The following is a 16,175-nucleotide window of genomic DNA, read 5'->3' as shown; positions in this document are numbered from 1 at the left end:
CGTAGCCTGGTTGCACTTGTGCTCAAGGGAAGTATTGGTCGCAGATACTGAAAATATGGAGACTCACTGATAAGACTTGTACTGACAAAGAGGTGACTTGAATAAAAATTAATTCTAGAAGAAGATGGCACATAGTTGGATAGAACTGTTGCAGCTTATCCAACTAAATGGTTCTCAGCACCGTTTTCTTCAAAACTAATATTCTGCAAAGGATTCTACTGAGGAAGGGCGGCAGAGTGGTGCAGTGGTTAGCACTGCTGCCTCAAGGCACTAAGGAACCGGGTTCGATCCCAGCCCTGGGTCACTGTCCATATGGAGTTTGCATATTCTCGCTGTGTCTGCGTGGGTTTCACCCCCACAAACCAAAGATGTGCAGGGTAGGTGGATTGGCCACACTAAATTGCCCCCTGATTGGGGAAAAAAAAAAAAAAAACTGGGTACTTCAACTTTTTTTTTTTTTTTTTATAAAAAGGACTCTACGAAGGAGATCCCCTTCCTATCCTGAAGGTGCTGATTTATGCTGGAATAGTCAGCTGGCATCTGCCCAAGTAGCATCCTTTACATGTGATCCTGCATGTGACTGTTGGCAGGCTATCTAGATACAACAGATATCACAGCTGAGTTTTAATGCTTTTAACTTTTTCCAAACATTGGGTTCTCTCTTCAATGTTCAGATTGACATTCCATAGTTTAAATATTTAGAAGGAAGTGGGGATAGGATAAGATGAAATAGGATTGGAGGAGCTCCATGTAGAGTATAAACACCAGCATACAGCAATTGGGCTAAATGGTCGGTTTCTGTGCTGTAAATTGTATATAATTCTTTGCATTATAATGCATCCACTCATCCTGAAAATTATGCCCCCTTCTTGCCAATTCCCCAACCAGTGGAAATTATTTTTCAATATTTTATACTATTACTCATTCAAGTAGTTCAACCCAACCACAACTAGCGCATCATCCCAGCGAATCAATGCTGCAACTTTTCCACACACACGCGCACACAAACAGCCGCTTGGTAGTAGAGAACTTGAAAAGAGAGACATGTTGCCTAAGATTTTCAGCTGGGAAAAATACAAGAATGTTAAATTTCAAACCTTGTCAAAAAGGATACGGAGAGGCTGGTAAAGTCAACTTCGACTAGCTGGGGCATTTGGTCAAGCTTGTAACCTGCCTAGTTGACACTTGCTGGAAATTATGCAAACAAAAGAAATTTGTTCAAGCTCTGCAACTTTTTTGATTTACACAAAACTTTGGGAGAAAAGCCGGTCACTTTCTCCATGGCAACACCCAGATCACCCATTTTTTTTCCCAACGTCATTGTATTCTTTAAAATAATCCAAAAATCACCCCAAGCAAACTATTCAACTAATAATTAAAATATTTTAAATGTTGCTTGCATTAGTAAACACAATCAATGGTTTACAGTGAAGCTTTTTCACAATCCAATTACACACAAACATTCAGAAAATTTATCACAAATGATGATCCAGGGACATAAAACATGATTAACCAGCAGTTAGATGGCACTATGAAGTAACAGATATACATCAGGCTTCCACTAATATCTAACACATCTCCTACGGGCTTCAGCTATCGATCATTCAGAGCAGGCAATCTTATTTCTCTCACAATCAATTACCCAACTCAGCCCAAACTCCCACTTTGCTGGACATGGCATACAATCAGCTCACCTAAAATATCAACTTGATTTGACAGCAAAATGTAAAAATTGAGTCTGTTGATATGTACGGTGTTATTTGTGGTAAACAAAAAGCACTGTCCTAATGAAATATCTAATGTTGCCTTTTGCCAAGTGCTAAAAGATCACACGTGACAGCAATATGAAGGTCACAACTGTTCTGAATGCTTCAAAATAATTGACAGGCTCATGAAAATTACACTGCATTTGTTTTTGCTGGAACGAATTATACAAAGAGAATAACAAAGTTGATGGGCTTCTGAACACAATTTTAGTAAACTGTAATGGTACCATAATTTGAAAATAATTGAGCTGTACGAAAGGCACAAATAAATGTCAGACATAACTAAACTACATTTTCAGGTCCATTGGCCGAATTTTCCTATGGTTACGCGTTAATTTTTAACAGTTTTACAAGGAAGTGACCTCTAGTCTAATTACTCAACAGACTTGCACCAACACATTTAGTTAGCTCAAAACTGAAATTCAACCGATTTACTGTAAATGCAAATTGAACACTAGTCCAATGTGTCCCCATCTGAAGTAAAGGTTCTTTTATTTTGTTGTCTGAAGATATAGCTGCGTTATTTTTATTTGCGATGGTTATTTTTATTTAACCATTGATCTCTGGCCCTGCTGATTCCCCAAGAATCCACTTTGAGGCTCAATTAATCCAATCGTCAAGATTTACTCTAAAGGGGGGCTCAAGTTTCCCATTCATAAGTGCCATTCCGACATAGTCAGTAAATCGAGTTACGATCCAGTGAGTGAACCTGAAAACCAAACTCTTGCCGGAATGTTTCCCAGAAAAGCTCTCCGAGGCCTCAGTGTTTGGGAAAGCCTCGGCCTGGAGTTGAATCGCCTTCTCCTCCCCTCATCCCCAATCCTCAGACGCCACATTTCACCTCACACCAATTATGCTTTTGGAGGAGAGGGAGCAGAGATGCAGAGGGAACGAAACTTACAGTGCGGGTCGAAGTTGGTTTAAAAAAATGTTTTAAGACTTCAAACTGGATAGGAGGAGGAAGGAGAGGTGAGGGTCGAAGTAACTTTAAGATTGCGATTCGTACTTTTATTTCCTCTCCCCACTCACTCCCTGAAATGTAGGGGGAGCTGAAACCATGTATCCAGCAGGAATATCAGGAAGCGCCATGTTGCTCCCGGCTCCAGCGCCTGGTGGATACATTGTGTCGCCCCGACTCGCCACATTGTGTCGGCGGCCAGCCGGCTCCTCTCCCCACACTCACCTTGGCGATGGCCCTGCGGTACCTGGTCACCGCTTGTTGGATCAGACTGTGCACGGTGATGGCTCCGTCTCCACAAGGAACAACCACCCTGGTCCTCGCGAAGCAGACGGTCACTTTCATTACTCCTCTCGGCAACAGCAATATGTACACACACCAAAGGATCTCTCTCCTCGGAGCAGATATGAAGAGCGTCAGCCCAAGCCCAGATACAACAGGAAGGCTCAAAACCTTCCCTTCCCCCGTCCAGCAAACTTGTCTCTTTTGTTTTATTCCGCCCCGACCCTGGCCGCGTAAAACGAAGTGGTTTCCATGGTGTGCTGTTGCGAGCGGCCCCCGGCTCGGGTTGTACACGGCGCCCCTGTCCTGCCGCCACCTGTTCCTGTTTGTGGGAGTGGAGCCGGGGCGCGATCCTCACGCAGAGCGAACCTGGAATCGGGGACGCGACGGAGCCACCCAGTGTCTCCCCGCCCTGGCCACTCGCAGTACTGCAACATGGCAGAGCCATTGCTTCGGCTTTTAACCGCACACGGGGCTGGCTGCATCTGAACCCGCACAGCCTGTTCCTAAAGTTTATTCGCTGTTGCAACCAAGGACCAAGATTTTTTTTAAAATTAAATAAACAGTACTGCACCCGGTCACTACCACTGCCGTTCCCAATTTCCTCCCCACCCCCTGGCCGATGGTAGTGGACGCTCTGTGAACAGCAGTCTTCTGCAGGTGGTCACCCTCGCAGTTTAAAGGGTGCAGGCACAGATGAAATAGGGGACCATGAAATTACCCCCCTTTCCCAAAGAAGGACTCAGCCAGGCAACGCAGGAGGCCTTTGCGAACACCTTACTACCAACATGTATGGTCACTGTTTAAAAATATGCGGTCGCTCATTTAAGACTGATGAGAAGACCTTTTTTCTCAGAGGGTTGGGAGTCTAGAACTCTCTTCCTCGAAAGACAGTGGAAGAAGAGTCTTTGAATATCTTTTACGTCCTATCGTTTCAGGCAATGGGACCCTGTGTGAGAACCTCTCTGGCTACATCGAGGGCATCTTGAAATCCATCGTACAAGGTACGCCCAGCTTCTGTCGCGACACGACGGACTTCCTACAGAAACTCAGCACCCATGGACCAGTTGAACCAGGAACATTCCTCGTCACAATGGACGTCTCGGCACTCTCCAGCAGCATCCCCCATGACGACGGCATTGCTGCAACAGCCTCAGTACTCAACACCGACAACTGCCAATCTCCAGACGCAATTCTGCAACTCATCCGCTTCATTCTGGATCACAACTTCACCTTCGACAACAAGTTCTTCATCCAGACGCATGAAACAGCCATGGGGACCAAATTCGCACCCCAATACGCCAACATCTTCATGCACAAGTTTGAACAAGACCTACTCACCACACAGGACCTTCAACCGACGTTATACACCAGATACATCGATGACATTTTTTTCCTTTGGACCCACGGCGAAGAATCACTGAAACAACTACACGATGACATCAATAAGTTCCATCAGACTCACCATGGACTACTCTCCAAAATCAGTTGCATTCTTGGACACACTCGTCTCCATCAAGGACGGTCACCTCAGCACTTTGCTTTACCGCAAACCCACGGATAACCTCACGATGCTCCACTTCTCCAGCTTCCACCCTAAACACATTAAAGAAGTCATCCCTTGTGGACAAGCTCTCCGTATACACAGGATCTGCTCAGATGAGGAGGAGCGTAACAGACATCTACAGACGTTGAAAGATGCCCTCGTACGAACGGGATGTGGCGCTCGACTCATCGATCGACAGTTCCAACGCGCCACAGCAAAAAACCGCACCAACCTCCTCAGAAGACAAAAATGGGACACAACCGACAGAATACCCTTCGTCGTCCAGTACTTTCCCGGAGCGGAGAAACTACGACATCTCCTTCACAGCCTTCAACACGTCATCGATGAAGATGAACATCTTGCCAAGGTCATCCCCACACCCCCACTACTTGCCTTCAAACAACCGCGCAACCTCAAACAAACCATTGTTTGCAGCAAACTACCCAGCCTTCAGAACAGTGACCACGACACCACACAACCCTGCCGTGGCAATCTCTGCAAGACGTGCCAGATCATCGACATGGATACCACCATTACACGTAAGAACACCACCCACCAGCTACGCGGTACATACTCGTGTGACTCGGCCAACGTTGTCTACCTCATACGCTGCAGGAAAGGATGTCCCGAAGCGTGGTACATTGGCGAGACCATGCAGACTCTGCGACAACGAATGAACGGACATTGCACGACAATCACCAGACAGGAATGTTCCCTTCCAGTTGGGGAACACTTCAGCAGTCAAGGGCATTCAGCCTCTGATCTCCAGGTAACCGTTCTCCAAGGCGGCCTTCAGGACGTGCGACAACACAGAATCGCCGAGCAGAAACTTATAGCCAAGTTCCGCACACATGAGTGCGGCCTCAACCGGGACCTGGGATTCATGTCGCATTACATTCATCCCCCACCATTTGGCCTGCAAAGTCCTACCAACTGTCCTGGCTTGACACAATTCACACCTTTTTAACCTGGGGTTACCCCATCTCTGGATCTGTAAAGATTTAATCACCTGCTAATGCTCGCATTCCAAGCATTGTCTGGCATCTTTGAATCTGTCAATATATATATGTTTCTGGAACATACCTCTTCATTCACCTGAGGAAGGAGCAGCGCTCCGAAAGCTAGTGACATCGAAACAAACCTGTTGGACTTTAACCTGGTGTTGTAAGACTCTTACTAATATATTTTACGGCAGCGGTAGATAGATTCTTGATTAATGAGGAAGTGAAAGGTTATGGAGGCAAGAATGTGCATTTCTTGGATTTTATTTTATTATTTTTGGTCCATGGACTCATAATCGGAATTAGCAGTGGACTTATGCTAAGGTAGACTGCTAGTTAGGATAGTGTTTTCTTTTTGAAGAGAGAAAGCAGACGAGTCGGCGCCAAGGGAATCTTAAGAACAAGCATTGGAGAAAGTTGGTTCAATTGGTTGGCTGGCAACCTGTGGATTGGTCAGGGACACTGTTCTGGTTGACAACAGTCAGTGATTGGTTTCTGTGGGATGCTTCTGAGAGACCTGGTTAGACCTTGAAGGGAATAGGAGCTCTCCCTCTCTGCTGAAGTATAGGATTGCTTTTTTGTTTTAAACCAGTGAGTGCCTGGCACATCTTTACCGCGGAGTTGAAATGGTCTTGAATCTCCGGGCAGCACGGTAGCGTTGTGGATAACACAATTGCTTCACAGCTCCAGGGTCCCAGGTTCGATTCCGGCTTGGGTCACTGTCTGTGCGGAGTCTGCACGTCCTCCCCGTGTGTGCGTGGGTTTCCTCCGGGTGCTCCGGTTTCCTCCCACAGTCCAAAGATGTGCAGGTTAGGTGGATTGGCCATGATAAATTGCCCTTAGTGTCCAAAATTGCCCTTAGTGTTGGGTGGGGTTACTGGGTTATGGGGATAGGGTGGAGGTGTTTACCTTGGGTGGGATGCTCTTTCCAAGAACCAGTGCAGACTCGATGGGCCGAATGGCCTCCTTCTGCACTGTAAATTCTATGATAATCTACAATGAAAGTAGACAGCCTTACAGAGAAAACTCTCTCAAGCTTAAAAGGAAGAAGCATTGAAGCAAAAGATTGAAATCCTAAAAGACTTTAACTGAAAACCACCATAGTGCATCGTAGATCTTTTATCCTTTTTACTTTATCATCATTTTTTCTTCTCTCCACCACCCTTACCCTCTAGGTTGTCAGTATGTGTGTGTGTGTAGAGTGGGGGTAGTTGGAAATGTGGGAGGGTTTTTTGAGAAAGGGGTATTAGGTAGTCAGTTACATTTTTGTCATTTTAATTTTATTATTGTTAAATAATAAAAGGTTATTTGTGTTAAATTTACAAACCTGGTGACTGCAATTTATTGGGCTCAGCCAAGGTCCTCAGGTATTTTAAAATAGAATCTAATTTCACTTGTGTTGCAACTCCAGGTCAAGTGGGGCTGTAATTGACCATGCAGAAGCCCACTGTGTTGTGGCACTTCAAGGATTATTACCACAAAGCAAACCCACTGTTGCTGTAGGAAACATATATCACAAAACTTCTCAAATTCACTTCCACTCTGCTGTGGAAATTCAAAACTTCAGACACAAGACTGCTTTTTGGACCTCATGACTTTGCTGGTTTGATTGGTTGGCTGATTTAAACTGCACCTCTTTCAGCACAGAGATTTTGTTAATAGTTTTTCTCATGCAACCAAACCTCAGGAGGTCTCACATCTCCAACATTTCTCCCTAAATACCCTTTTCCTATTTCATCTTCAGTTCCATTATCCTTTGCACTTCTTCAAACTTTATCTTTCCCAAAATGTAAAAATCTTCCATGTTCTCCCCCATTGCCCTCCTCATGCAATAAAATTTAATTAACCTTCCTTTGTAAAAGTTTGTAAAACCTTTACTCCCCTTTGAAATTTAAATGCAAAAAATCTAAACCTTTACTTATCTCCAAATGTAAATGTCTACCCATGTTTGTTTATTCATAGAAAATTCACTTGGCCATACCTACTTCAAATACATACCTTTAACACCGACACTCCTTTCATGTCTCAAACCGTACGAGACAATCAGTCTTTGGGTTAATTAAAATAGTGGCACACACACACAGACCCACATGCCCACTTCACACAATAACACAATAGACCCCCAAAATATTAACAGTAATAACATCTAAGTGCGGCACGGTGTCACAGTGGTCAGCACGGCGCCAAGGACCCGGGTTCGCTCCTGGCTCCGGGTCACTGTCCATGTGGAGTTTGCACATTCTCCCCGTGTCTGCGTGGGTCTCATCCCCATAACCCAAAAAGATGTTCAGGGTAGCTGGATTGGCCACATTTAATTGCCCCTTAATTGGGAAAAAAAAGAATTGGGTCCTCTAAATTTATTTTTTAAATGTAGTCACATCTCTTGTCACAAGTGCTACCAACGGAGTCACAGATGACAAAAGCTTATCTATACATAAAAGGTGTTTGATAACGTGCCTTAGCGGGCCAGCATGGCGCCGGAATGCTCCACACACTGCCAGCGCGGGTCCACGCATGCGCGTGACGGTCATCTCCGCGATGGCGCGTGCGTGCGACGGCCGTCTCCGAGCCGGCACCGTGCAACATGGCGGAGCCCTACAGCGGGCCCACGCAGAAGGAGGTAGGCCCCCTCCAGGTCACGGGCACCTGCCGATCGGTAGCCCCCGATCAACGGCCTGGATGCCGTGGAGGCCTCCCACCGCCCCCGCCCCCCCCCCCCCCCCCCCCCCCCCGGAGTCTGATCCCCCTGCCCCACCACCAGGAAGGCCACCGCAGCCGCGGGTCCGAGCTCCCACCAGGTGGTACCAGGTTGGAATCACGCCGGCGGGACTCGGCAGGAATTCGGCCGGCCGACCGCGGAGAATCATGGCGCGGGCTCAGAGAATCCCAGCCAGGATGTATACAAATTTGGCCGAATGTCAAGATGGTGGTGAACTGTTATATTTCAGACTGGAGGCAGTTATACAGTGGAGTTCCCCAGAAGTCAGTAGGAGGACCATTGTTTTTCCATCCAAAGGGGCAGGAGCTGAGAGGCGTGATGGGTTTTCTGCAAAAATCATTGAAAGTGGCAGGGCAGGTTGAGTAAGTGGTTGAAAAGGTGTACAGGATCTTGCTTTTATAAATTGAGCATAGAGTATAAAATTATGATGAACCTTTACAAACATTTGTTCGGCTAATTGATGGATAGGGTGTCAGTCAGGCAGGCTGCTTTGTCCTGGATGGTGTCGAACTTCTTAGAGTTATGTTCTTCCAGGCAAATGCGGAGAATTCCATCATCAGCCTGGCGCAAGAGGAAGTAGAATTTACCTGTACAAAATCTGACTCCAAGCCCCTTCCTCTAGCCCCCAGCCCAATTCATCTTCCCACTTCCCCTTTATCTCTTCTAACAGAGCTTTCTCCATCTCCAGCAACCATGCATATATGTCCAAGATCTTCCCTTCCCCCAGATCATCACAAGATAACATGCTATCCATCAGTGTATGTCTCAGCAACTGGGGGAACAAAGAGAGTTCTTTGTGAACAAAGTCTCGCACTTGCATATATCTATGCTCACTCCCCCTCTGAAGTTGGTATCTTTCCTTCAGCTCCATCGGTCCCACAAACCCACCCTCCACAAACAGATCCCTAAACCTCTTAATCCTTTCCCTCTTCCAAATCCTGTACGTTGCATCTATCCCAGACGGTGCAAATCTATGGTTTCCGCAGACTGGGGACAGTACTAATCTAAAATGTTGGTTGAGTTGATTCCAGATTTTTAGAGATGCCACCACTATCGGGTTCATTGTGAATTTGGCCGAGGAAAATGGGGAAGGGCCAGTAACCAATGCCCTTAAACACGACCCCACACACAAAGCCTCTTCCATTTGCCCCTACCCCAACTTCCCCCACCACCATTGAACCTTCTCGATGTTTGCCATCCAATAGTAGAACATAAAATTTGGTAACACCAGCTGACCCCTCTGCAGAAAGGCTCTATAAATCCTGGGTGTCTTGCCCGCCCACACAAAGACTGTGATTAACTTGTCCACCCGAACGAAAAAAATATCGAGAGAGACTGGAACACAAATAGGAATCTTGGCAAAATGTTCATTTTGATCACTTATACACTTTTTGCCAAGGAAATCGGGAGAGCATCCCACCTTCAAGTTCCCTTTCATCCCCTCCACCAAACTGGCCAAGTTCAATTTGTGCAACAAGGCCCAATCATGAGCCATCTGAATCCCTAGATAGCTAAACATCGTCTTGGCCAGCTTGAACAGTAGCGTTTCCAGATCTGCTCCCCTACCCAGGGGGTTTACCGGAAATATTTCGCTCTTGTTCACATTTAGTTTGTATCCTGAGAATGATCAAAACTTCCTCAACAGTTCTATTGTCTTCCCCAAACAGACTAGAGGGTCCGGGAATGTGCAACAACAGGTCGTCCACATAAAGGGACACCCTATGTTCCTTCTATGTTCAATTGCTAGCGTGACCAACAATGGGACATCCCTGTCTCTTGTCCTTTATAGCCAGAAATACCCTGAGCTCACCATGTTAGTCTGGACACTCACTGTGGGAGCATTATATAACAGGCTTACCCAGGAGATAAACTTTGGCCCAAATTCAAATCGTCCCAGAACCTTGAAAAGATACCTCCACTCCGCCTGATGGAAAGTTTTCTCTGCATCTATGAAGATGATTACTTCAAGCACCTTCCCCCTCGATGGAGGACATGACCATGTTCTAGAGTCGCCTGATATTGGCCGGAAATTGTCACACCTTAACAAACTCAGTCTGGTTCTTGGAGACCACTCCAGACACAACCCTCCAGACGCTTTGCCAAAACCTTAGCTAATGCCTTTGCATCGATATTCAGTAAAGAAATAAGCCTATAAGACCCACGTTCCAGCCAGACCCTTGTCCTTCTTAAGGATCAGGGAGATCGATGCCTGCACCAACATGGCTGGCAGCTCCCCCTGCAACAGAGAGTCATTGAGCATCCTCAGTAAATGTGGTGCCAGTGATGCTACAAACTGCTTGTAAAATTCCACCGGGAATCCATCTAGCCCTGGTGCATTCCCTGATTGCATAGAACTGATACACTCCATAACCTCCTCCAGTCCCAATGATGCCTCCAACCCCTGTCCTCTCATCCTCTCCACCACCAAGAAGTCCAGTCCATCTAATAACGGTTCTATCTCCAAGCCTTCCTCCAGGTGTTCAGAATTATACTGCCCTCAGTAAAATGCCTCAAATGCGCCATTAATTTTCTCCAGAGCCGTTACCAGCTCTCCCCCTCGTCCATAACCTGGAATATTTCTCATGTGGCTACCTGTTGTCTCAGTTGGTGAGCCAATAGACGGCTGGCCTTCTCCCCATACTCCTAAAATGCCCCCCATGAATGACGCAGTTGGTTCATCACCTTCCCAGTCGATACCAAATCAAATTTTATCTGTAACCTCTTTCTGCGAACAGCTTATTTGTTGGGACCATGGAGGGTCCACCTCCAGAATTGAGTCAACCAACCTCTGCCTGTCCACCCTCCCAACCTTGTCCCTTTGGGCCTTATATGAGATGACCTCACCTCTGATTACCGCCTTCAACGCTTCCCAGAACGTTGAGGGTGGGACTTCCCATTCTCGTTGAACTCTACATTGTTCCCTTTGGCCGAGGCTACCTCCTCACAGAACTCCTTGTCTGCTAAGAGCACCATGTATAAGCTCTATGGGGGTCGTTGGGCTCGGCCTGTCTCCAGCCTCACATCCACATAATGTGGTGCATGATCTAATATTATTATCCCAGTGTACTTAGCCCCCACCATTCCCGGGAATACCGATTTCCCCACACAAAAAAGCCTATTCAGGAGTACACTGATGCACGTGGGAGAAGAAGGAAAACTCCCTCTCTCTTGGATGACTAGACCGCCACAGATCCACCCCCCCCCCCACCTGTTTCATAAACACTGCCAACTCTTTCTCCATCACCGAAGTTACAAAGGACTTGGGGCTCGATCTGCCCATCCTTCGGTCCAATCACAGTTGAAGTCACCCCACTCTGCCCTTGATCAACTGATAAGAGTCAAGGTCGGTGGTAGTCACCAATATCTTCTTAATAAAATCTGCATTGTCCCAATATATCCACTTGGTGAGGAGGTCCAGCCGAATCCAGACCCGCCTCAGTTCCAGGCCCATCTAAAATGGCCACCATCACCGCCCTCACCAAAATCCAACCGCAAAGAAATTTATGTCACCAGCATTCTATCTCCCCCTCCCCCAGCCCCTTTTGAATTCCTACCCACCACCCCTCCCCCCTGCACCCCCTTCGATCAATCCGCCAACCCATCCCACTCCAAAAAACACCCTGCCCCCCCCAAACAAAGAACGCGCAGCCAACGTAGGCATGCTGCCCCCCCCCCCCCACCAATTAATCCAGTCACCCCACCCCCCAGGCTATCCGCTGCAGCTCCCTATTTCACAGTGATCCTGTTTACTAGCATGACCGCCAGCAATGTGATCCCCACTTGGAAAACAACAAAAAGAACCCAACCCATACAGCCCAAACTACCCTATACTCCACTCCCCCATCCGAAATAGTGTGTACCGGGAAGAACGGACCCATACCCCCCCTTGACGGGACACATTAACCCAAAGTCCGGTTGAGAAAAAACATGGAACCCAAAGTAACAACAATATCAACCATGGTGAAGAGCAACCACATGAACTTTTAAAACTCCAAACATTCAAATAATAAAAAACACCATAACTGTACATAATCGCCATCAATTCACCCCCAAACCATCCACCCATGACGGATTCCCCGTTCTCGGCTCCTGGTGTAGCAACCGGTGGGCCCAATCTACGTTGGGGGATTTTGCAAAGAGCCCCTCCCCGACCAGCTTCCCGAAAATCTTTGCCAAATATTCAGTGGCGCTCGTACCTTTGATTCGCTCCGATAAACCGACCATGCTCAGGTTTTGATGCCTGGATCGGTTCTCCTGGTCGTCCATCCTGGCCTTCAAAACTTAATGGGCCTCTGCTAACATTGGTATTTCTGCCTCTGAAGGGACAATCCAGTCGCTGTGATCTGGGACGGTTTCTCCACCTTCTGGATCGTCGTGCCCTGTGACTCCAGTCGCTGCTCCACCCGTTCCATCGCCACACGAAGGGGAGCTACTGCCACCACAATAACCTTAGACAGGTCTTCCCGCATCTCCTGCCTGTACTTCTGGAATTCTCCAATGATCAAGTCCATTAGCTGCTCAATGACACGGAGTTCCGCCATATTCTCCTTCATTCTGCCACGAAGGCCCTCTGAATCTGGAGTGGGGGCTTTGTTCAATTTTTGCCTCATATTGTACCCCACTGGCATCCCACACCAGAGGAGAAACCAACAAACATCATTCACTTTAACTTTCGTCCCAGGAACGGCATTGTGGTGCAGTGGTTAGCACTGATGCCTCACGACGCCGAGGACCGGGGTTTGATCCCAGCCCCGGGTCACTGTTTGTGTGGAGTTTGCATATTCTCCCAGTGTTTGAATTAGTCTGACCCCCACAACCCAAAGATGTGCAGGGTAGGTGGATTGGCCATGCTAAATTGCCCCTTTATTGGAAAAAAAAATTAGGTACTCTAAATATATTCTTTAACTTTCTTCCCACCACAACACCCGTTTACCGGGTAAAAAGGGACAAAAACCAAGTCTCCAAGTGGGAGCCACTTGTGTGAGACGGCTCAGCACATAGTCACCAAAAGTCTAACCCCTGGGGCATTGATGGAAGGTGATTCAGTGATGGTAATTGTCATGTGAGAGTACCTTTAAGAAATAGGTGTTTATCGAATAGCTGTAGTGGATGTACCTTTTAGAAATGTGTGTTTATCAAACAGCTGCAGTGATGTCATAGTGTGGGTGGCGCTGGGCTGTCTGTCTGCTTTTACTTTTGTTTTTCAACTGGCAGCTACAGTGTGTGTTTAGTTTCGTTTTCAGAGTTGGAGCTGCACCCAGCCAAACAAGGTGTAATTTTGATCTCTCTCTGCATGAAAAAATGTCTTCAGATCACTTGCTAATTTAAAAGTGATAACTGCTCTCAGTAGAGAATTTAAAACTGCTGTCTTTGTAAAAGAGGGTATTTGTCTTATGGATGTTGCTAGGAAAGATTAAGGGTTACTTGTAGAGTACTGTATTCTTTGTGGGAAGTATTTGAGTTGATAATTGCTAAGATGTTTACTGTGTGTTTATAAAATGTTAACTGGATTTATATAATAAACATTGTTTTGTTTTAAAAGTACTTTAGATCTCTGCTGCATCACTCCTGTAGAGTGGGCCCTTGTGCTCCCCAGAACCAAAGTCATTTAAAGTTGTGGGTCAGGTGAACTCCATGATACACTTTGGGGTTCTCTAAACTCTGGCCCGTAATAGTAATCCCATTGAATGTCAAGGGGAGGTGGTTTGACTTTCTCGTGTTGGAGATGGTAATTACATAACACTTGTGTGGCATAAATGATATTTGTCATTTATCAGCTGAAACTTGAATGTTGTCCAGGTTTTCTTGCGCCTAAGCATGGACTATTTCTTTATCTGAGGAGTTGTGAATAGAAATTAACACTGCAGTCATTAGCAAACATCACCATTTCTGGCCTTGGGATGGAATGAACGTTGTTAATAAAGCAGCTGAAGATAGTTGGGCCTAAGTCACTACCCCGAGGAGTTCCTACAGTGTTGCCCTCGGGCTGAAATGATTGGCTTCCAATAACCACAACCATCTTCCTTTGTGTGGGGTATGTTACCAGTTAGTGAGATGGTTTCCCCCTGATTCACAGTGATTTTGATTTTACTAAGGGCACCACCCACCAACCACCTCTCCACGCTGCCCCCCTTTCCAATCCCATAATGCTACATAAGGACAAATACTGCTTTGATGTCAAGGGCAATCATTCTCACCTCACCTCTGGAATTCAGCTCTTTTGTTCATGTTTTGACAAAGGCCTTAATGATGTCTGGAGCCAAATGGCCTGATGGAAGTAACCTGACCGTAAGACCATAAGACATAGGAGCAGAATTAGGCCACTCGGGCCATCGAGTCTGCTCCGCCATTCAATCATGGCTGATATGTTTCACATCCCCATTCTCCTGCCTTCGCCCCATAACCCCTGATCCCCTTATTAATCAAGAACCTTTCTATCTCCAGGCAGCACGGTAACGCAGTGGTTAGCATTGCTGCCTCACGGCGCCGAGGTCCCAGGTTCAATCCCGGCTCTGGGTCACTGTCCGTGAGGAGTTCACACATTCTCCCCATGTCTGCGTGGATCTCACCCCCACAACCCAAAGATGTGAAGAGTAGGTTAATTGGCCACATTAAATTGCCCCTTAATTGGAAAAAAATAATTGGGTACTCTAAATTTAAAACAAAAGACAGAACCTTTCTATCTCTGACTACTTTTTACATTTAAAATTTTTTTTTAGAGTACCCAATTAATTTTTTCGAATTAAGGGGCAATTTAGCATGTCCAATCCACCTACCCTGCACATCTTTGGGTTGTGGGGGTGAAACCCACGCAAACACGGGAAGAATGTGGAAACTCCACATGGACAGTGACCCAGAGCCGGGATCGACCCTGGGACCTCGGCGCCGTGAGGTAGCTGTGCTAGCCCACTGCGCCACCGTGCTGCCCTTCTATCTCTGACTTAAAGACACTCACTGAGCATTGGTGATTAGGTTATTGATGAGTAACTATGGCTTAATAGTACAGTCAACAACATCTTCCATCCCTTTGTTGATGATAGAAACCAACCTTTTATTGAAGGTAAAAAGGTTTAAAGGAAGAAATTATTTAAATAAATCATATTAACTAAAATTTAAAATCAATATATATTCGCTGTAACAGTAAGAAAAGGCTGACTGCTTGTGAATTGATCAGATAAGCCAAATACTAGAATTTGCAAGGACAAACTGGTAGAAAGACTCTTTGTGTTAGAGAGCTGAGCTAAGATCCAGTTCCGTGTCCATGGTAACAACAAGTCACCCCATAGTAAGAATCTTTGGTGGGAAAGGTTTTCTTCGAGAGGAAAAATACAGAAATCTTTTATCTCTTAATTTGACAGACAGGCACTTCGGCCAAATTAAATGATTTATAGATTAGTTAAAACCAATCACAGCTGTAAAAAAGGATGACACTTTAAAGATAGTAATCTCCTCAAAAGTTCAGGTACTGGGATGGGAAAGCCATTCTAGAATCAATTCAACCTATCTTCTGAAACTTATTCTATCTGCTTGCTTTGCAAAACAGCTATTTTATTCAGTTTTAAACTGCACAGTCGTTTTGTACTGTGTATCTTGATTTGAAGAAATTACCTGAGCTATTATTGTATTTTGAATTCAACAATCTGTATTTGCGAAAGACAATTATCCTGATTAGCTGCTGCAGGGCTAGTCGGAACGTCTTAAATTTTGAACTTGAAAATTGGAGCTTACCAGTAGACACTACTAGCTGACAAAATAAAAGTTGAAAATTGCTTTTAACCCAAGAAGCCAGTCTTGAATTTCTGTTATTTGCTATATGGTACGGTGTTACAGGTATACGAATAGACACAGAGATCCTACAGTTGATAATGATTGATCAGATGAGATTTTTCCTCTTGGCTTCTGC

General features: G+C 45.9%; 1 protein-coding gene across 1 annotated transcript; it reads left to right on the top strand.

The window, feature by feature from the left end:
* The first annotated feature begins 2,222 nt into the window (after positions 1-2,222).
* On the top strand, positions 2,223-6,879 carry LOC140424838 (uncharacterized). The gene is made up of 2 exons (XM_072508325.1): positions 2,223-2,735; positions 3,945-6,879. Exon 2 carries the CDS (start codon positions 4,443-4,445, stop codon positions 5,517-5,519), a length of 1,077 nt encoding a protein of 358 aa, XP_072364426.1. The 5' UTR covers positions 2,223-2,735; positions 3,945-4,442; the 3' UTR covers positions 5,520-6,879.
* Positions 6,880-16,175: the final 9,296 nt, after the last annotated feature.

Source organism: Scyliorhinus torazame, chromosome 6, assembly GCF_047496885.1.
Source record: "Scyliorhinus torazame isolate Kashiwa2021f chromosome 6, sScyTor2.1, whole genome shotgun sequence".
Lineage (NCBI taxonomy): Eukaryota > Metazoa > Chordata > Chondrichthyes > Carcharhiniformes > Scyliorhinidae > Scyliorhinus > Scyliorhinus torazame.
Note: the sequence above shows the minus strand (reverse complement) of the source record. Positions and strands in the feature narration are given on the sequence as shown.